We start from the raw sequence: 21,630 nt of genomic DNA on the forward strand, positions 1-21,630 counted from the left end.
CCCTGTGGGAATTCCCTAGGGAACCACTTCCAGGACATGGCCTGTGGACACAAGTCCCTGGGGTCAAGCCGGCAAGGCTGTCCATCCCGACCTGGCACACTGACAGGCAGCCCTCCTGAGGGCTGGGGTGGGATCAGCGGGTGATTTTGTTAGGACTGCCGAGGTGGCTGCCCCTGACAGGACATTCATTGCACGAGGAGCCAGGGCACCTGCAGGGTGTAGAAGCACCCAACCCCACGCCTCCACCTCAGCCTAAAGACTAGAGGCCCCATGCCTCCACTGTGGTGAAGAGGAGGCTGCTGGTCACAGAGTGGCCCTGGCAGGAGACATGGGGGACCCTGAGGAAGGACAGTCCCTGCCACTGTCTGCCCATCGGGTAGCCTGACTCGTGGGGGGAGGTGAGCAGACCCCACTGGGCTGAGAGCCCTCTGTGGTCACCCCGGGCTGTTTCTGCAGGTGGCAACTCGAGGACCGCCATGGTGGCCGCCCTGAGCCCTGCGGACATCAACTATGACGAGACACTCAGCACGCTGAGGTGCGCCCAGCTGGGCCCTGCTCTCCCCACCCTGGTGGTCCTCCTGGACCCTCTGAGGCTGGAGGTGACTGATCCGAGGCTCCTGGGCCTTCATGGGCCCTGTTCTGCTCCCACCACCCTTCAGGGTGCCACGTGGGGCTGCAGGCCAGGCAGGGCCCCAGTGCACCTGGCTGGAAGGGCTGCCAGTCAGCAGAGGAGGCAGGGGTGGCCTCCTGGGTGGGGACACTGGGCCTCAGGAGGCTGCCGAGTTTGGCTTTGCAGTTCCTGGCCTCTTGAGTGTGCCCAGTGGGAGGCGGACCTGCACCCTGTGGGAGCCCTGCACTTCCTGCACCTGGTGCTGAGTATGTGAGCTAGACACGTGGGCCGGCAGCCACCTTCCCGCACCTGAGCCCCCGGCGCCTCATGGGGACAGCACACCATCTGTCCCTCCTCCTGGGCCTCAGTTTCCTCAAGTGGATGAGGAGGGCTGGGTGACCACCCCCCCAGGGTCTCCTGTGGCCACTGGCCGCAGAGTGACCCCTGGTGGCCCAGTGAGGAGTAGAGCTCTGCTCCCGTCTTGTGAGGGGCCTGTCCCAGCCCACCCCTGTCTTGCCCAGGTACGCGGACAGGGCCAAGCAGATTCGCTGCAACGCCGTCATCAATGAAGACCCCAACAACAAGCTGATCCGGGAACTGAAGGATGAGGTGACGCGCCTGCGGGACCTGCTATACGCCCAGGGCCTGGGTGACATCACCGACAGTGAGTATCTGCAGCAGCCTGTGCCGGGGACCTCCGACGGGCTCCTCAGCATCATGGCCTCTCTCCTGGGTCTCTGCCTGCTGGCTGGGGCAGGGCTGGGGCAGGGCTGGGCAGGGGTGGGGACCTGCTGAATCCCTGGCCTGCTCACTGCCTCTGGGTGGGAGGCCCTTGGCGGAGGCTCTGGGCAAGGGCCGAGGTTCCTGGCCTGGATGGAGGTGCATGGTTTGGGTTTGGAGCTGGCCCAAGCAGGCCAGAGATGGTTTCCCGGAAGCCCGGCAGGCCCCGGTGCTGCCCACCTGTGTGCCCACTCTGAAGACCTCCGCTGCCTGCGTGCTGCCGCCTGCCCACCCTCGAGCGGGCGAGCTGGCCCTCTGGAGACCAACCTGCTCTTGTGTTTCTCTGTCTTTCCTCCCCCACGCCTGCCCTCCCCTGTAGCCAACACTGTGCCCGGAGGACCCAAATGTGTGTATTCCCAGCGCTGCTCTGCTTCTCTGCTTCCAGCCCGGCCGGGGGCACAGGGCAGCACGGGCTGGGAGGGCAGGTCCCCGCAGGCGGAGGAGCCCCTCCCTGCTCCGCCTCCCCGGGCGCATTCCAGGTCGCCTCACCCCCACTGGAAACTGAGGCAGCTGGGAGTGGGCTGCCGCCCAGGCCTTCTCAGGCCCAAGTGGCCAAGGCAGACCCTCTAACCCTGAGCTCCAGAAGCCGGGAAGGTCAGAATGTCCATGCGCCAGGGCCAGGCGGGCCCGAGGGCTCATCCCAAGCTGTCCTGGTTCAGGCCCACCTTCCCTGCTGTTGCTCCAGCTGCCCGACCCCAGGCCCTGGGAGGGAAGTGCTGGCTCTGAGTGGCTGGCAGGTGCTGGCAAGTGCCACCCAGTCCTGACCAGCCTGTCTCCTCTGGTCCTGACCTGGCTCCCTGACCCCGGGGCAGAAGGCCCAGTCTCTGGTGCTCTCCCACAGTGCTGCCCTGTGCTGGCCGCTGCTCTGCTGTGTGTGCTTCTGCTGGGGGGGCCTGGGCACCCCCCTCTAGGGTGTCACAGCCCAACTCCTGGGCTTTGGGGCACTTGAGCCCTGGGGTGGTGGAGGAGCAGGGGGCTCCCTCCGGAGGGCTTCCTGCTCACCCCCTCTTCCAGGTGTGTTCAGCAGGACTGGACAGTTGGTGCCCCCTGGCCCTGTAGCTGGGGTGTGTGGTGGCCCAGGAGGGGTTGGGGTGAGGGTGGGTGGCCCACCTACAGAGGGTGAGGATGAGCACAGGGTCCTGGGTGCAGGGCAGACGGGCCTAGTGGGCTCAGGAGCTCAGGCCCCAGCTGCGCAGGCTGCGAGGTGCCCTCGCAGGCCCTGGATACAGGTGCGTGGAGCACAGAGGGCCCAGGAACAGGGAGGTGGTGGGGAGCTCAGCAGAGTACAGAGGGGCGTGGGCGCTGCTGCCCGGGAGAGCTCCGTGGGCCACACACGGGCCTGCCTGTGCCACCGCAGCCGTGCGGGAGAGGGCTCTGGGAGGCCTGTGTGTGCTTGTCCTGGGGGACTGCCTGGCCGTGCCGTGCTGTCTGCCCTCTGGCTCTGTCCCAACTGCGTCTCTCTTTTCTCTCCCTCCCGTCTGTCTGTCCCCTCGCCTTCCCCTCCTGCCCTAGATGTGTCGGACCTTGAGAACAATAACCGTGGCAGGGCCGAGCTGAGTCAGGCCCCTGACAATCTCTCCACAGTGACCAACGCCCTGGTGGGCATGAGCCCCTCATCCTCGCTCTCGGCTCTGTCCAGCCGTGCTGCCTCGGTGTCCAGCCTCCATGAGCGCATCTTGTTTGCCCCGGGCAGCGAGGAGGCCATTGAAAGGCTGAAGGTGAGGGACAGGCTGGAATGAGGGCAGCAGAGGGTGGGCGATGGATCCAGGCGGCAGGGCCCAGGGTGAGTGTGGAGAGGCGACAGGTCTGTACCCTGGGTGTGGGCCCAGCCCTGCCCTCCCCCCGGCACAGTGCCTCCTCGCAGGCAAGCTCTGCGCAGCAGATTCTTGGCGCCCACCCAGGTCAACTGTGGCCTGTTCCCTGCCCACCGGTGGTGTGTCTGGGCATCCTTAGGCTGCACAAGATTTGGCCAGTGTGCAGATGAGCTCTGGACAGAAAGTGCCTTGAAGGACCCAGGGGTGATATGAGGTGGCTTGGGGCACTGGGCAGAACTCGCTGCATCTGATGGCATGAGCCGGCGCCTGGTGGGGAGCTGGGTTGCGCAGTGCCGGCCCCTGGCCCCGCCGCAGCCTTGTGTGGTGGTCTCGGCAGGTGGTGGCAGTCCCGCCTGCGTCCGTGAGCCACACTCACAGGAGGGAAGGCCGCGTGGCGTGCAGGCTTTGAGCCCCTTCTGGGCTGCCCTGTGTCTCCTCGGTCACTGGGCCTGTGGTGCCCAGCTGTGCAGGGGGTGGGCCAGACGGGCTGAGGGGACAAGGCACGTGGCCCAGGCGAGGCTGATGTGAGAGACCGAGTGTGTACCAGGAGCGCGGGCCCCCGGGGGTGCAGGGCCTTCTTGGGGCTTGGAGGGCCCTGAGGTGTGTGTGGGAAGGACACCCAAGGTGCTGGTGCTGCACTGTGTTCTGGACGGGACCCTGCTCAGAGCTGCCACGGAGCCCTCTGGGACATCAGGCTGCTTCCTCCTGTTTCACGTCACCTCCCCGTTCTCCCGGCTGTACCCAGAGGAAAGCCTCGTGTCCCTTGGTCCCCACCTGGACCTTCAGATCCGGTCCGGGGCCCTCCCTGCCCTCTTGGCTGCTGCCCGCAGGACCTCACCCTCTCCCTCTGCCCCGCAGGAGACAGAGAAGATCATCGCGGAGCTCAACGAGACCTGGGAGGAGAAGCTGCGGCGGACGGAGGCGATTCGGATGGAGAGGTGAGTGATGGGGGCACAGCCCGAGAGTTTGTGGCCCAGGCAGGACACACACGAGCCCCAGCCACCAGCACTGGGCGCCTGGGCCTGGGGGTGGCTGCACCCCAGCCCAAGACAAACCTGGTACCTACCTTTGACCCAGTGACCCCAGCTGGTGGTGCTGGCCACTGGCCATAGAGGCCTGGCAGACATGACCCCTGAGGGAGCATGGTACAGAAGGTCTCACCAGTGGACACTAATTCACTGACCAGACAGGATATGGCCTGGGAGCAACTGGGTGGCTCTGGGTCAGCTGTTCAGGCTGAGGCCAGTCTGGAAGTGCCTGCAGCTCCTGCTGACCCCATCTCTGTCCCCAGGGAAGCACTGCTGGCCGAGATGGGTGTGGCCATGAGGGAGGACGGTGGCACCTTGGGTGTGTTCTCTCCCAAAAAGGTAGGAGCTGGGCTCAGGTCTGGGGGCTGCCCTGGGCAGGGTGACAGTGCCCTTGGTGGAGGCCAGAGGGGCTCTGGGAGGAGGGGAGCAGGCGGGGGTCTGGCCAGGCATCGGGGAGGCTGTTAGATCACAGCAGCCTCTCCTTCCCGTGGGAGGCGTGTCCCCTGTCACCACGTCGGGGAGTCCTCCTGGCTTTGGGACATGAGACAGGTGTTTAGTTGCGTGAGGTATGGACTAGGTCCCCTGGGGACAGGGCAAGGGAAACCAGGCCCGGGCTGGCCACCTGAGACACGTGGGCCCAGCCTTAGCCTGGAGCCCGTGCCTCTCACAGGAGGCCCTAGCCCTCGTCCCCTGGGCCCCAGACTGGAAAGGCAGCCTGTGGGCAGCAGGGTGGTCAGGGGTCCAGGAGGACAGTCCACCTCCAGGCTGAGGAAGGGCTGTCCTGGGGGAGGTGGGACTTGCAGCCTGCCCATCTGAGCAACAAGGTACTGGCCACTTTCAGGGTGGCCTCCCTGGGCACTGGCCTTCTTGGACTGGACCCTTTTGGGATGATCATGCACTGTGAGCTCATGGAGTGTGAGCAGGCCTTGGGAAGAGGCCAGTGCAGGGCATCCTGCGGGCCCTGGCCAGGCCACCAGGCCACCTACCACAGTCTCTCTGGCCCACGTGTGGGCGCATTTCCCAGATGATGTTGAGCTGGTGCATCTCACACATCCCCAGCCAGAGTCTGCTCTGTCCCCAGGCAGCAGGCGGGACCCAGCTGTGCTCCACATGTGTCTCTGCCAGGCCCAGCAAGGCTTGATGCTGCCCGCATGTGCCAGGTGCCTGATGGAGGCACCAACCATGGGGGCTGGGCAGGGTCAGGACCTGGCCAGGACAGCAGCGTGTGCTAAGGTCCAGGGGCAGGAGTGCCTGGGAGGAACTGCAGACAGGGCCCAGCGGTGCCCCGATGGGGCTGGACTCCACACACCTCCTGAGCAGGCTCTGCTCTTGTCTGGAGCAAATTGTCCTGAGGCTGTTGGGAGCCTGGAGGTTGGGCACTCCCTTGGGAGACTAGGCACCTGGAGTCCTCGGCTTTGTTGATGTCCCTGGGTGTGTGCACTGCTCAGGAGTGGGACCGCCAGGGACCCCGCACGAGAAGCTAGGCGTGCCTGGGAATCTGGTGTCCCTTGGCCCTTCCTAGGACCCGCATCCACTCAGGGGAGGGGACAGCCTGATGTCAGTCCCATGACTGGTGGCCAGGTCTCTCCTGCCTGCCCTGGGATTGACAGCTTGGGGTCCCTTGTGGGACACAGCTGGGTGATGCCCTTCCTGAGTTCAGGGAGGGCAGGGGCCCAGAGAGACCCTGGGATGAGTGGGGGAGGCAGTGAGGCCAGTCCAGGGCCACAGTGGGTGGGGCCTGCGGGGGCTGATGGGGTGGGCATGGGGCAGAAGGCCGTGGAGACAGGCCTGGTGGCGGGGTGCATCACCTTGGGCCTGGGCTGGATTTGGTGGACCTGGGGTAGGGGAGCTGGCCTCCAAACCGCCGTGGCTCCGGGGGACGTCCTTCACAACCTCTGTGCTTCCTGGCCCTCAGGGCCAGTCCTGGCTTTCTGACCCACTGAGTGGCAGATGGGGAAGGGTCCCGGCATCTTGCAAGAGCTCTGCCTCTGAGACCTTCCTGCCTCTCCTGCTCTCCTGTCGCGTCTGCCAGGCTGGGGTTGCCGTGGTCTGGGCCTGGGGAGGCTTGGGTGGGGTGGCCAGTGGGGTGGCCAGTGGCCCTGGGAGAGGTGGCCATCCATCTCCTGCCCCCAGACTCCTCACCTTGTGAACCTGAACGAGGACCCGCTGATGTCTGAGTGCCTCCTGTACTACATCAAGGACGGCATCACCAGGTGGGCACTGGTAGGGTGGGCTGGGCGTGGGGGCTCCCTGTTCCTACCAGCCTGTGCTACCCCACAGAGGGCCATCAAGTTGGTCACCTGCTCTAGCCATACTGCTGCCCATGCTTGCTTCTGAAGTGACCCTGTGTCTCCTCTGGGCTGTGGATCCCAGGGCTGGGCTGCACTGGGGTCCTCTCACCTCTCACTGCCCAGGGCCTCCCCAAGGCTGCCTGTGGGCCCAGGTGGCCAGCGGGTGTCCTCATGGGTGTGCGGGACCTGTGTATGCTGCTCATGGTCCTCTTTCCCCCCACCAGAGTGGGCAGGGAGGATGCCGAGAGGCGGCAGGACATTGTCCTGAGCGGACACTTCATCAAAGAGGAGCACTGTGTCTTCCGGAGCGACTCCAGGGGAGGCAGTGAAGGTGTGTGCTCACCCCTCCTGCCCCGTGCTGCTGACCAGGCCCCGGAGGGGTCTCTTAGAGGAGCCTAAGCCATACACTGGGGCAGAGGACAGCCTTGGGGACAACTCCCTGGGGTGCTGAGGGAGGGCCTGGTGCCTCCCACGGCCAGGGGTGCTCCAGGGAGCCCAGAGTCTTGGAAGACGAGGGGTGGGACGTGGAGGTTGGCAATGTGTCTGGGAGCGTGGGGGTGTTCTGGCAGCAGGACAGTGAGCCATGAGGAGAGCCCAAGTCCAGGCTGGAGAGCTGTTTGGGGACCATGCTTCCTGCTGGCTGTGGAGCAGCCATCTGCCCATTTCCTTGCCTGTCTAGCGGCCGCCTTCCAGAAGGTGGCGTTGCCCATCTCTGTGATGGGCCTGCTGCATCGATGTCCGTGGCTGTCAGGGCAGCTCCCAGTGGGAGTCTGACCAGCCTCTGACCTGCAGATCTGTGAGTGGAGCTCACTGTCCACTGGGCCAGCTCAGGAGGATGGCGCTTAGTGTCCTTGAGCCATGCTGACGACAGTCAGCTCTCCCTGACTCTGTCCCCAAAGCGTCTGTCCTCTCCAGTTCGGGTGGGGTGAAACCAGAGGACTCTGGGGTGCCCTGGGGAGAGTCAGCCATTGTATTACCCATGACCCACCTGGAGACCTGGGCAGGGCCCTGGCTGTGGAGCCCTGCGTGGCCTCGCAAGCCCTGTCTTGGACACACACAGCTCCCTCTTGGAGGTCACTTTCCTCCTCTACTGAAGGAGCAGAGAACCCACCTCCTGCCCAGGGCAGGAAAGCTGAGCTGCTGAAGTGACAGTCCCTCTAAGTTGACTCTGTCTCTGTCTTGTAGCCGTGGTGACCCTGGAGCCCTGTGAGGGGGCAGACACGTACGTCAATGGCAAGAAAGTCACTGAGCCCAGCATCCTGCGGTCAGGTATGGCCAAGGGCAAGAGGGACCACGGAGGGACAGGGCATCAGGGGAAGCCCTATCCCAATGCCCAAGTCACCCCTTCTCTGTATGAAGCCCCCCGTGGGCACAGCCCATGGCCCGTGGGTGCCAGCTCTGTAGGCTGTGGGCTCCTGACTAGCTTGCAAGCCTCCCCACGCCCCACCGGGCACTGGGCCTGAGCACCAGGACCCAAGGCCTGAGCAGAGAGCCTGGTCTGCACACGGGGACCCACAGTGGGCTGGGGCTGCTGGGGAAGCCGAGGTGGGACCCATTCCAGAAGAGGCTCCCCTCCGGGCTCAGGATGGACACTTGGTGGGCTGGGCTGGGAGAGAGGGCTGGAGGGCAGCATGGTCAGTTGGTGTGGGGTTGGCCTGTTGTCCAGATGTGAGCATCCTGGTGCCCCTGGTGTAAACCCAGGTGCACGTGGCAGAAATTCCCTTCTTTAGGGGAGTTGGACAGGAAGTGCCATCTGGCTTTTGCCTGGGGTCAGTCTGGAGAAAGCAGGAGCAGGGTGCATAGGCAGCCATGGCCAGAGCTTGGCTGAGGGATACCCCCGTACACATTTAGGAAGATTTAGTTCAAAGACATGGCCTAGGTGAGTGGCAGGCTGTAGGCCAGGGAGGGTCCAAGCCCCCAGGCAGGCAGCAGGCCCGAAGCTCCTGGGCAGGAGAAGACTCACCATCAGCAGGTAGAACTTCCTTCCTCTGTCCACTCCTAGGGCCTTCCACTGATTGATGGAGGCCCCCGCACCGTAGAGGAACTCTCTTTCTCATATGGTCAGCTGGTTGCTGATGTTGACCACATGTCCGGGACCACCTCCACAGCAACACCTAGACAGTGCTTGGTGGGATCATTGGATGCTGTAACCTGGCCAAGCTGACATGTTAAACTGACCACCACATCAACCTTGGCCAGGAATGAGCTCTGGCTGGGAATGAGGAGGTCCCTCTGTCCACCCCAGGGGAGAGAGGTGGGAGGTGACGCAGCCTGCCTTCACCCTGAGGGCCTCCTTGTCCAGGGGTCTTCAGAACTCCCAAATCCTGCCTTTGGGTCCCTAAGGTCACTTTGGAGGAACACCAGATTGCCCTGAGGCCCTGGAGGCTCGTCACCTGGGGTGGGCAGTCTAGACAGACAGCTGCTACTGTTCTCGCTCATTTCAGGGTTTGTTCTGTTGCCCAGGAGCCTTGGGCAGGTTCTGGGCCTGCCCAGGGGAGACCTTGGCTTGGGGTTCCCACCCAGTGTGTGAGCCCGTGCACGGGGAGCCGGAGGCAGTGACTGGATGAGGGTGGCCGGGCTAGGGGCTGAGCAGGGACTGAGGGGACCTTCCTGCAAACATTGAGGCTCAGGTGAGGGAGAACAGGGGAAGTGAGGGCTTCAAAGGGGCCATACAGGCAGGACTGTCCAAAATCAGCAGGCACTGCCCCAGGAGCCCTGTAGATGCGTGGGTCCTGAGAGGGGTCCAGCACTGGGGTTGGGTGGCAGGCCTGGACCAAGGTCAGCCTCCGGCGCTCCGCCTCTGACACTCTGGCTGCCCTAAGGACCAGCATCTGTGGCCTTCCCACCCTGGGCCTGGCAGCCCTGCCCTAGCCCTTCCTGTCCAGAGGGAGTGATGGGGAGAAGGCTCTGTGGACGCACGGCCCCTGCAGTAGCCACGACTTGCACATCAGGGAACGCCCTGGCCGAGCGCACAGGGGAGGGGGACCAGAGTGGTGATTGCCACACTCTAGAGGGACACTGGAGGTCGCAGCAGACCACTGAGCAGGGAGTGACTCAGGGGTTGGATTTGGGAGAGAAGGAAGAAGCTGAGGAGGAGAGGGGCTTGGAGCGGGTCTCCTGGTCGTGGGGGCCTCCCTGGAGTGCCGGGAGGGCCAGACAGAGGAAGTACCTGCACCCCCTTCCTTCATCTCCCTCTCTCGTGGCCACTGAGGCCAGCCTCGCCTCTGTCCCCCAGGAAACCGTATCATCATGGGTAAGAGCCACGTGTTCCGGTTCAACCACCCGGAGCAGGCCCGCCAGGAACGGGAGCGCACGCCCTGCGCGGAGACGCCAGCGGAGCCTGTGGACTGGGCCTTTGCCCAGCGTGAGCTGCTGGAGAAGCAGGGCATTGACATGAAGCAGGAGATGGAGCAGAGGTGAGGCCTGGGGCAGGCCACTGCCCGCCGCGCCTGTGGGCCTCCTGCGCTTACCTGCTGCCCCTTTGCAGGCTCCAGGAGCTGGAAGACCAGTACCGCCGGGAGCGGGAGGAGGCCACCTACCTGCTGGAGCAGCAGAGGCTGGTGAGGACACTGGGGGGCCCTCTCTCCCTGCCCTCTCTGTCTGCCCTGCCTCCTCTGTGCAAGGGCCACCTGTCTCCCTGGTGAGCCCAAGCCTTGTCCCCTCTGCAGGACTACGAGAGCAAGCTGGAGGCCCTGCAGAAGCAGATGGACTCCAGGTACTACCCCGAGGTGAACGAGGAGGAGGAGGAGCCGGAGGACGAAGGTGAGGGCCTGAGCCAGGGGGAGGCCTCCTTGGCCAGGGAGCATGTGGAGATGGGGCTCTGGATGCCGAGCAGCAGCCGGCAAGCACGCCGTGCACACACATGTGGGTGTGGACGGGTGGCCAGGGCTGAGGTGGCAAGCGCTTGGCAGGTGCCTCACCATGTGACCTGTGGAAACCAAGGGCCACTGTGTCCCTCTCCAAGGACGCCCTTTCCCTGGGGGGCTTGGAGCCCTGCTCCGGGTGCACCTGGCCTGCTCTCCTGCCTCCTCTCCTGGGGCCCCGTCCCCCACTGCTGGCCTGCGTGGCCTGTGGGCTACCACTGGCAGACTACCCCAGCCCCCAGCTCAGCCTAGTGCTCGGGACCACTGCCCTTTATCTTGGGGTACCTGGGCCCTGCCACATGGCTCACCTGCAGAGCTTTCCACTGGCTTCTTCATTCTCTTTAAAATCGGGGTCCCGAGCATGGAGCCCCAGGCCCAGGCCCTGAGTGGGAGGGGCTGACCAGAGCTGCAAAACCTGGGGCCTCCCAGTCCCGCACCAGGCCAGCCTCTGGAGGCGAGTAACCTTCCTGTGCACACTGGGCACAGAGCCAGCCTGTGCTCCCACAGCATGACCCTGCTGCCTGGACCTCCCAAAGGTTGGGCCCAGTGGACAACACAGCTGCCTGTCTCTGACGACCCTGTGGCCTCTTCCACAGTGCAGTGGACAGAGCGCGAGTGTGAGCTGGCCCTGTGGGCCTTCCGGAAGTGGAAGTGGTACCAGTTCACGTCCCTGCGGGACCTGCTGTGGGGCAATGCCATCTTCCTCAAGGAGGCCAATGCGATCAGCGTCGAGCTCAAGAAAAAGGTGGGTGCTCACTCTGCTGGCCATGCCCGTCCTGTCCCCTCTCAGCCCAAGGTGGACAGAAGGGCCCTGCCTGACCTTGGCCCCGGGGTGGGCAGCAGAAGGAGGTTCTGGGACTAGCTGAGATGGACAGCTTGCCCTTTCTGCTCAGGGAAGGTGTTGGCCAGGAGGCACACGGGAGCAGGACCTCTGCAGTGTGGCTAGAAGGCCCAGTGCCCATGGGCACCAGTCAAAGGCTCTGAGGTCGGCAGGAAGCCCCACTGGGGACCTGGTTCCACTCACCAGGGACTGACGGTAGGCCGTCTTCCACAGGTCCAGTTCCAGTTTGTTCTCCTCACGGATACCCTCTACTCCCCACTGCCGCCAGACCTGCTGCCCCCAGAGGCTGCCAGAGACCGGGAGACTCGGCCCTTCCCCCGCACGATAGTGGCTGTGGAAGTGCAGGACCAGAAGAACGGGGCCACCCACTACTGGACGCTGGAGAAGCTCAGGTGTGGCTGGTGGGCAGCTGGAGTGGACAGTGGGGCGGGCCTTCCTCCAGGACAGAACCAGGGCCAGGCTCAACCTTCGCACGGGGCACACGGGGATCTCCGTAATCTGCATCCTCTTACCAGTGCTGTGGTCAGACCTCAGAAGGAAGAGGAGGGAGACTGAGGCCCACAGAGGCCAAGACGGTCCTTCTGGAAGGGAGGGAAGGAGGTCCTGTGGGCAGTGGGGCACTGGATGGGCACAGCCAGGCCTGGAGGGTGGGATCAGCGTCCCCAGAGCCAGGAGCTCAGGGGCAGCGGGAGGGGACTGGGCTCCTGGCTCCTCCCTTGCACCCTTCCACAGCCGCTGCACCACTGAGGAGCCGCTGGCCCTGTGGCTCGGCTTCCCTGGCCTGTGGACTCACTGTGCTTTGTGCTTGTTCTTCCTCTATGAAAGGTGACCGCGTGAGAACGCGGGGGCAGAGCCATTGAAGGCAGAGCAGAATGCCCTGCAGCTGCTAGGAGGGGACCCAGGGCTTGGGGGGAGGCTCCAGGGCTGGCCAAGCAGGAAGGCCCGAGCTTCTGACCGCCTCCTGGCCTGGTGACATGGGACAAAGGGAATGTTGGCTTGGCATGTGGGAAATCAGGGAGGGAGGAGGTCATTCATTTGTGTGTGACAGGTGGGCTCCAGGAACCGCTAGGCTCGGCGTGGGAGGTGGCAGAGGGCTCTCCCCACCAGAAAGTCCCCAAAGTGTCCAAACGTCAGAACCTGGACGACCAATCACGGGATCCACTCTCCTCTCTGTGTAGCTCACACACACACGTACACACATGCAACAGTGGACACAGGCACACACCCCGATACGCACACTGGTCCACACACACACACACACACACACACCCAGGGGTCCACACGTGAGCACCCTGCAGACCTCCGGGCTCCATGCTCAGGGTGCCTGCCCCAGGCAGGGGTGTCCCCCGGGAGTGGGTGTGGTCCTGAGCCCTGGGCCCTGGGCTCTGCCCAGCACTGCAGCTCCCCTGAGCACGATTTCGAAGACATTTTCTTAGTCTTCCCTGCCCCGTCCCTGCCTCCCCTCCCGCCTTCTGGACCCGTGGGCTCTGTTTCTGAGCTTCGCTGGGGCCTCTGCTCCAGCCGCTGCCTATGGGGGTCCCTGCACCCCTCAGGCCAGCTGCAGGCGTGTGGGCTCGGGAGGGTGAGTCTGCCTGTCTAATTGCAAGTGTGTCTCCCGGTTGGCCAGTTCCGAGGGCCTGGGGGGTTTCTGTGCGAGGCCCACGGTGGCTGGCCCGGGCCCACACAGTGTCTGCGCCCCACAGGCAGCGCCTGGACCTGATGCGCGAGATGTACGACAGGGCCGCGGAGGTGCCCTCCAGCGTGGTGGAGGACTGCGACAACGTGGTGACCGGTGGAGACCCCTTCTATGACCGCTTCCCCTGGTTCCGGCTGGTGGGCAGGTGGGCGCCTCCTCCTTGCCCTGGCACAGCATGTGATAGCTAGAGAGCAGTGGGAAGTGCGGCCTGCTCCCAGGCCTGGACCCCACTTGTCCTGGCCCTGACACAAGGAAGGAGCTCTGCTCCGCCTTGTTCTGCCCCACCCAGGCCCCCGTCCCCCGCCCGCCACTCCTCACCACACACCTGTGGGCCGCAACCTCAGGGCATGAGATGGGTCTCACCGTTGCCACCCTGCCCAGTCTGTGTGAGACTCCCCAGCAGCTGGGGCCTTGGGCAGGTGTTCTTTGGGGTGGGAACACAGAGGCAGGGCTGTGCCCCCCAGCCCTGGAGGCCATAGAGGCCACCACCTCCTTCCTGGTCTCTGGTCTGGGGTCTGTGCCCAGCCTCTGACCCCACACGACAGTGGCATTCTGAGGTCTTCACGATGGCCTTGGGGATGCCTGGCTAGGACCCCTGTTCTCCATCACACCGTTGGTGCCTTCCAGAACCTTCTGGAGCCTTCCAGCTGACCACACGCGTGGTTTGCTCCGAGCCTGGGGCTGGGTGGGAGTCTGGTCCTCCTGTCTTTAAAGCGGCATTCTCGGTGGTGTGTGTGCTTGGTTGGGTTCACACAGAGCGTGCCCCGGCCGCCGCCTCCCGCGGGTAGCTGGTGTTAACCTCTCTCTGTCTTGTCGTACTAACCTCAGTCCAGTCATCTCTGGCTGCAACAGCTACCCTCTTCTCAACACATGCATGAGCGAGCGCATGGCTGGTCTCACCCCCTCCCCCACCTTCTCGAGCCCCGACTCCGACGCCACCGAGCCTGCCGAGGAGCAGAGCGTGGGGGAGGAGGAGGAGGAGGAGGAGGAGGAGGAGGAGGACCTGGAGGACGACGTCTTTCCGGAGCACACGCTGTGCGACGGCCGGGACCCGTTTTACGACCGGCCCCCCCTGTTCAGTTTAGTAGGAAGGTTGGTGAGGCCGAGCAGAGCATGCTGGGGAGGAACCAGCTCTTTTGCACAGGAGCACTGCTGTGGGCACGATCAGGCGTCAGGGTGTGACCCCGGACCCTCCCAGCCAAGGCAGGCTGAGGGGCTGGCCTTCCGAGGCAGGGCCTGAGGGAGCTGGGGCTCCCGCGGCGGCCCCGTGGGGAGATGAATGCTCTGGCCTAGTGGTATAGGGTCGGGGTCCAGCTAGGGAAGAAGCAGCCCTGGAGCACAGCGTGGCCACCGGCCCATGGCACTGGATCCTGTAGGTGGAACTGTTCTACGAAGGTCGCAGGAAACCGTGGCTCTGGCCCTGGTACCCAGGTTCTACCCTATGAGTATCTGTGCAAGGTGAGAGGTGAGGAAGGGGTACCCTAGTGGAGGGGTGAGAGGTGAGGAAGGGGCCCCCCAGTGGAGCCGGCTCATCCTACTGCGGCGGCTTCAGTCTCTCCAAAGAGAAGGCAGTTCCCTGTGTGCATCCAGTGCCACTCTGTTCTGGGGAAAGGAGCAGGACTTGGGTCAGCCTAGGGCAGGCAAGAGCCCCCTCTACTGCCCCACATGAGGGGCCTGGCAGGCCCTGCCTCTGTGCAGAGGTGAGGGTATTCTCCCAGGCTGTCACAGGGAGAGATGGACCCGTGGCCCAGGGCCCTCTGGGCACCTGCCCTTTGCAGCGGGAGCTGGTCATTAACAGCCCCCAGGTGTAGGAGTGGCCAAGGTCAGGAGGTGGAACAGAGGCTGTGGGGAAGCCAGACCTGGGGCAGACATCCCGCCTGCAGGTGGACCTGGCACCCACTGTTCATTCTGTTCTCATGGAGGGATGGAGACAGGAGAAGGCAGGTCCAGCAGCCTAGTGCCGCTGTCAGACGCTCGGCTCCTGATGGGAACAAAGTGCTCCCACACGAAAAGGTGTCCGTCAGCTTCAGCAGCTTTTCTTGAAGTTAGATGGTTTCCTTGGGCCAGGCATTTCCAGAAGAAAACTTGACCCGCAGGCTGGGGGCAGCCCCTGCAGATCAGGAGATTGGCTGGGCTCCCAGGTGGAGGAGATGGCAGGAAAGCCCCCACCCCTGTGAAGGCAGCCGGTCCCCATGGCACATGCCATGGACTTGCTCTGATTGGTTTTCCCTGACTGTCACCAGGCTGGCATCAGGAGATGAGCCAGACACAAATAGGTGATGTCCCCCAGATGTCCGAGCCTGGACCTCACTCTGCTGGGCCCAGCCGACTCCAGGCAGGTTCCCCTCGCCAAGCCCCAGGCTCTAGGGCCAGACCTCAGCTCCTGCTGGGGTTGGGGAGTGGCTCCGGGTGTCAGGTAGCCAGGGGTCAGGGCGTGCAGGGACAAGAATAGGGGAGAAATGGGGCGTGGGCCTGCAGTCTCAGCAGAAAAGAGCTGGTCCTTCCAACGTTTTTCCCCTCTTGTGGATTTGAGATTTTACAAAACTGCCAAACGGAACAAAAGTTGTCCTTGAGAGGCCTGGCCCCCTGTGTCACGGGAGGTTGTGACAGGCTTCATTTGGAATCATCCCGATCTTTTGGTTTGGCAAGAATTGGCTTCTCCCGCTCAGCAGCTAAGCAGGCCCAGCCCTGGGAAGGACCCCACCATGGATTTTCCTTTTATCCTTCTGGTAGCTGCTGGCTCTCTCTCCAAAGCTTAAGCAAAATTGGGTGGCCCACTCTGGTCCCCTATGGAAAGGCGTCCCTGGGTCCCAGCATGCGTCTTGCACCTCACCAATCTGTGGTTAGCGCTGCCTCCTCCCTCCGCTCGCCACTCGGCTCCCTCCTCCCTCCCCGCCTCTCCTCTCCGTTTCAGTCTGCTTCAAGGTGCTCTTGCCTCTTGCCAGAGCCAGGGGCCTCTCCCCATGTCCAGGGTCAGGTCCCTGGGGGCTCTGCCTGTGGAGGTTGTGCTGCCCAGTGACCTGGGGAAGCCATTGTGTTGCTGTCCACAGTCCAGGCTGAGGAAGTGGGCCTGAGGCCTGTGCTTCCCCCGGAAGACTAGGTGCCTCCAGGAGAGGGGGACACAGAGTGGATAAGACGGCACTGCAGACGGGGCCGGGCAGGAGCCTAGTTCCTGGGCAGTGCTGGGGGAGGGGGACGAGCCCAGGCTCCAGGGCAGTATCCAGCACTAGGTGATCATGCTGAGCCAGCGAGAGGCAGGTGTCAGCTCTGTGCACCCCGGGCCCCCTCAACCCCCACTCCAGGGGCTCTGTGCCAGGCCCCTCAGCCCACCTTGCCAGTGTACCTGTGGATGGTGTCTCCAGGCCCTGAGGGCAGCAGGCTGTGCAGGTGGGTGTAGCAGAGCCGTGCTGTCAGGGTCAGGACTGGGGCAGTTGTCTGGTCCCCAAAGTACCTGGCACTACTGTTGGGTTGCCTGGCACCAGGAGGGCTGATGAGACCAGGCCTGGAGAACAGTCCCTGCTGGACAGAAGCCCAAGGCCCCCCGACGTGGGTCCCTGGAGTCCGGCACCACCTGGTCCCATTGCTCAAACTCTGGGTGCATGGGCTGGATGGGGTCCCCATGGGAGAAGGAAAGAGGGGTCTTCAAGACTCAATTTGTGGCCGCTCAAGGCTGGTGCTGCCACTGAGGGTGGTTAATGCCACTAGGGGTCTGAGTGTGTCCGTCACCATTTCCAGGTGGACTGGCAGGGTCTGTGGGTTGGAGGGAAGAGCCACAGAGGCTCCTTTGCCTTCTCCAACGCTGACACCAGAGCTGTCACTGGGTCCTCAGACTTCTGCCAGGGTATCCCTCAGAATGTCCAGAACGGGTCAAGGGCTAGAGAAGAGATCCCAGTGGCCCTTCGATGATTAACCTCTGGGCCTCCAACCAAGAGGTCCCACAGGCTCTACCCCACAGCCCTCCCTCGGGGGCATTGTGTGGCTGCATCTCGCATGAGGACTGTGGTGGGTGCTACCATGTTGGGCTTTCTCCATAGACAGGAGCAGGTTCTCAAAGGCCAAGGGTCTGGCTGTGCTGACCGAGTAGGGAGGTGGGGGACTGGAGGGCCTGGTTGGGAGCTGTCGGGGACCTGCAGGTCACAGCCCTGACGCCACAGTCCACAGGTCATGCCTGCCAGCTCAGCCCTCGCTCTACTTTGGTGCCCCTAGAGAGAGGCGCAGCCAGCAAGGGGGATGCCTGCTGTGTGGGCCCCGTCTGGCCACTGGCCTTCCAGGTGTCGGCAGCCAGCTCTCCAGCGTCCTCCTGCTCTTAGGGCGTTTGCCCTGTGCTTCAGGGACCTGCTGGGGCCGTTACTCCCTGGGTCTTTGGTTTATGCCTAGGGGACTTAAAGGGTCCCCATGTGACTTCTGGGAACCTGAGCCAACAGGTTGACACGTAGCAGACCCCCTCCCCCCGCCAGCCCAGGAGGCTGCAGTGGTTTTCTGGCAGGTTCCTGTGAGCCCCCCCAATGTCCAAATCCTGAGCCGGTGCCACCAGGACCTCCCACTCCTCTTCTGGATGCCCAGTCAGCTCTACCTGGAAAGGAGGGCAGGCGGCTAAGTGGGTAGGTTCTGGGCTAAAAGCAGAGCTGAGCTGATTGTTCTCACCCCAGTGTGACTCACCAGGTGGCCCTTCCTGATCAAGGTGACTCCTTGGAGTGTCCCCCAGGAGGTGCTCCTGTTCCTAGGAGGATGCCCCCCCGAGCATGATCCTGTTGCTAGGAGGGCGCTCCACCCAGGAGGTGCTCCTGTTCCTAGGAGGGTGCTCCACCCAGGAGGTTCTCTGGTTCCTGGGAGGGTGCTCCACCCAGGAGATGCTCCTGTTTCTAGGAGGGTGCTCCACCCAGGAGGTGCTCCAGTTTCTAGAAGGGCGCTCCACCCAGGAGGTGCTCCTGTTCCTAGGAGGGTGCTGCACCCAGGAGGTTCTCTGGTTCCTGGGAGGGTGCTCCACCCAGGAGATGCTCCTGTTCCTAGGAGGGTGCTCCACCCAGGAGGTGCTCCAGTTTCTAGAAGGGTGCTCCACCCAGGAGGTGCTCCTGTTCCTAGGAGGGTGCTGCACCCAGGAGGTTCTCTGGTTCCTGGGAGGGTGCTCCACCCAGGAGATGCTCCTGTTCCTAGGAGGGTGCTCCACCCAGGAGATGCTCCTGTTCCTAGGAGGGTGCTCCACCCAGGAGATGCTCCTGTTCCTAGGAGGGTGCTCCACCCAGGAGATGCTCCTGTTCCTAGGAGGGTGCTCCACCCAGGAGATGCTCCTGTTCCTAGGAGGGCGCTCCACCCAGGAGGTTCTCTGGTTCCTGGGAGGGTGCTCCACCCAGGAGGTTCTCTGGTTCCTGGGAGGGTGCTCCACCCAGGAAATGCTCCTGTTTCTAGGAGGGTGCTCCACCCAGGAGGTGCTCCAGTTTCTAGAAGGGCGCTCCACCCAGGAGGTGCTCCTGTTCCTAGGAGGGTGCTGCACCCAGGAGGTTCTCTGGTTCCTGGGAGGGTGCTTCACCCATCCAGGAGGGGCCCCTGAACAGTGGGGGCGTTCTCCACAGCAGCCTGCTCACCTGGCTGGGTGGCACAGTGCCCTCCAGGGTCTTCTCTATCCTGGCTGCCTTTGTGACCCTACATGTTGGCTAGTTCAGGGCATGCAGAAGCCATCCCAGTGACCATGTCCTCTGCCCAGGTCAGTCCTGGCACCAGCTGGGGCAGCTAACTGCTGGCTGGGAACAGAGGCTCTTGGAGCTCTGGGTCACTAACGGGTCAGGTTGGGTTGTGCCGTGGGTCTGGGGGTGTCCTCAGGGCACTAGCCAGCCACCCTGGGCACTGGCTGACTCAGTAGCTCTCACCCACCACAGGCTGCATTGACGGGAGGGGCTCAGGAGGATGGAGCCACCAGGCTGAGGCCTGTGAGCGGCAGGGCTGGCCAGGGAAGGGACATCATAGCAGCTGCGGGTCGGGTGCAGCGCAGCCTGGCCCGCCAGGTCCTCCAGTCCTTGAAGCAGGCTGAAACGCCCCCCCCCCACCTGTTCTCTTGTCGGACGGCCACACCTGGGCTCTGCTGGGCTGTGCCCTCTGCTCACGGAGGTCCACTCCCCGGCCCCCTTGTGCCTCTCCTGTCTCATCAGCACTGCAGTCCCCACGACCCCTGCCCAGCGCCTCGCTCCCACACCCTGGCTGCCCCGCGGCTTGGCTCTGCTTCGCAGCTTCTTGTCATGTTGTCCTCGGCCGTGCTGTCACTGCTGCCACTCAGAGCATGGGGGGTGGCCCCTGATCGCGGCCTCTGCTCCCCAGGGCCTTCGTCTACCTGAGCAACCTGCTGTACCCCGTGCCCCTGGTGCACCGCGTGGCCATCGTGAGCGAGAAGGGCGAGGTGAAGGGCTTCCTCCGCGTGGCCGTCCAGGCCATCTCAGGTGCGTGTGGGTGGCACACTGGGCCCAGAGCCCGGCCGGCTCTGCTTGTGCGGCAGACGCTGAGGGCGGAGACGGGCCTGTGGGCATCGTGTTGGCCAGTCCAGCCTCACCTGGCTGCCCATGGTGGGGCCTGAAGCACTCCCCTGGGCCCAGCTCTTGCTCTGGCCTCCCAGACTCCCCTCTGCTGACCAGGGACTTGGGCTAAGCCCAGGGAGGCCTGAGCCTGCCCCATCAGGCGGCCCAGAGGGACCCAGAGACCCTTGGCTCCCTCCCTGCAGCCAGGCCACCCCATCCACCCACAGGCTCCACAACCACAGGGAGGGCCTGCAAACAGAGTCCCTGCCCACCTCTGCCTCTCAGCCTCCTAGATCCCCTCCCTCAGACCCTCCCTCATGTGGGCCTGAAAAGGCCAGTCCCTCACCCTCAGGGGCAAGACCTTCCCACTGGCCAGCCACGGAAGCTCTGGGCCCTGGTGGCCTCCTTGTAAATGGGGCCAGGTGTTAACGCCTCCCACCTGAGAACGTTGCCAGACCAGGCGAGGACTTGGGTAAAGTGTGGCTGACCAGGGTCTGCAGGTCAGAGGTGCCAGGTGTGATGGTGGCTCCCGGGCTGCCTTCTCAGCGGGCACAGGGGACTGCTCAGGCCCCACCCAGGACCTTCCAGTCCTGCAGTACGGACCTCATCCCACAGGGAGCCCTGGGGAGACAGTGGGCCGACAAAAGGCATCTCTCAGCTCATCTCTCAGCTGCTCACCTCCCCAGGTGCTCATCTCCATGCTCACCTCCCCATATCCCCAGGTGCTCACCTCCCCAGATCTCCTCCAGTGCTCACCTCCCCAGGTGCTCACCTCCCCAGGTGCTCATCTCCCCAGGTGCTCACCTCCCCAGATGCTCACCTCCCCAAGTGCTCACCTCCCCAGGTGCTCACCTCCCCAGGTGCTCACTTCCCCAGATGCTCACCTCCCCAGGTGCTCACTTCCCCAGATGCTCATCTCCTCAAGTGCTCACCTCCCCAGATGCTCATCTCCTCCAGTGCTCATCTCCCCAGGTGCTCACCTCCCCAGGTGCTCACCTCCCCGGTGCTCACCTCCCCGGTGCTCACCTCCCCAGGTGCTCACCTCCCCAGGTGCTCACTTCCCCAGATGCTCATCTCCCCAAGTGCTCACCTCCCCAGATGCTCATCTCCTCCAGTGCTCACCTCCCCAGGTGCTCACCTTCTCAAATGCTCACCTCCCCAGGTGCTCACCTCCCCAGGTACTCACCTCCCCAGGTTCTCACCTCTCCAGGTGCTCATCTCCCCAAGTGCTCACCTCCCCAGGTGCTTACCTCCCCAAGTGCTCACCTCCCCAGGTGCTCACCTCTCCAGGTGCTCATCTCCCCAAGTGCTCACCTCCCCAGGTGCTCATCTCCCCAAGTGCTCACCTCCCCAGGTGCTCACCTCCCCAAGTGCTCACCTCCCCAGGTGCTCACCTCTCCAGGTGTTCATCTCCCCAGGTGCTCACCTCCCCAGATGCTCATCTCCTCCAGTGCTCACCTCCCCAGGTGCTCACCTTCTCAAATGCTCACCTCCCCAGGTGCTCACCTCCCCAGGTACTCACCTCCCCAGGTTCTCACCTCTCCAGGTGCTCATCTCCCCAGGTGCTCACCTCCCCAGGGGCTCATCTCCCCAAGTGCTCACCTCCCCAGGTACTCACCTCCCCAGGTGCTCACCTTCTCAAATGCTCACCTCCCCAGGTGCTCACCTCCCCAGGTGCTCACCTCCCCAGGTGCTCACCTCCCCAGGTGCTCACTTCCCCAGATGCTCATCTCCCCAAGTGCTCACCTCCCCAGATGCTCATCTCCTCCAGTGCTCACCTCCCCAGGTGCTCACCTTCTCAAATGCTCACCTCCCCAGGTGCTCACCTCCCCAGGTACTCACCTCCCCAGGTTCTCACCTCTCCAGGTGCTCATCTCCCCAAGTGCTCACCTCCCCAGGTGCTTACCTCCCCAAGTGCTCACCTCCCCAGGTGCTCACCTCTCCAGGTGCTCATCTCCCCAAGTGCTCACCTCCCCAGGTGCTCATCTCCCCAAGTGCTCACCTCCCCAGGTGCTCACCTCCCCAAGTGCTCACCTCCCCAGGTGCTCACCTCTCCAGGTGTTCATCTCCCCAGGTGCTCACCTCCCCAGATGCTCATCTCCTCCAGTGCTCACCTCCCCAGGTGCTCACCTTCTCAAATGCTCACCTCCCCAGGTGCTCACCTCCCCAGGTACTCACCTCCCCAGGTTCTCACCTCTCCAGGT

General features: G+C 63.8%; 1 protein-coding gene across 1 annotated transcript in view; it reads left to right on the forward strand.

Annotated features, from left to right (window-relative positions):
• The window catches only part of Kif1a (kinesin family member 1A), an 88,286-nt gene that overhangs the window by 36,542 nt on the left and 30,114 nt on the right, over positions 1-21,630 (forward strand). Inside the window, exons 12-28 of the mRNA XM_076866347.2 lie at positions 457-535; positions 1,132-1,274; positions 1,710-1,736; positions 2,903-3,108; positions 4,063-4,142; positions 4,496-4,571; positions 6,366-6,445; positions 6,748-6,854; positions 7,709-7,792; positions 9,759-9,939; positions 10,011-10,083; positions 10,192-10,285; positions 10,983-11,131; positions 11,441-11,619; positions 12,931-13,068; positions 13,752-14,015; positions 19,233-19,351. Coding sequence (XP_076722462.2) covers positions 457-535; positions 1,132-1,274; positions 1,710-1,736; positions 2,903-3,108; positions 4,063-4,142; positions 4,496-4,571; positions 6,366-6,445; positions 6,748-6,854; positions 7,709-7,792; positions 9,759-9,939; positions 10,011-10,083; positions 10,192-10,285; positions 10,983-11,131; positions 11,441-11,619; positions 12,931-13,068; positions 13,752-14,015; positions 19,233-19,351 — 2,079 coding nt within the window. The remainder of the gene's footprint in view (positions 1-456; positions 536-1,131; positions 1,275-1,709; positions 1,737-2,902; positions 3,109-4,062; positions 4,143-4,495; positions 4,572-6,365; positions 6,446-6,747; positions 6,855-7,708; positions 7,793-9,758; positions 9,940-10,010; positions 10,084-10,191; positions 10,286-10,982; positions 11,132-11,440; positions 11,620-12,930; positions 13,069-13,751; positions 14,016-19,232; positions 19,352-21,630) is intronic.

The sequence above is a fragment of the Callospermophilus lateralis genome, chromosome 9, assembly GCF_048772815.1.
Source record: "Callospermophilus lateralis isolate mCalLat2 chromosome 9, mCalLat2.hap1, whole genome shotgun sequence".
Taxonomy (NCBI): Eukaryota; Metazoa; Chordata; class Mammalia; order Rodentia; family Sciuridae; genus Callospermophilus; species Callospermophilus lateralis.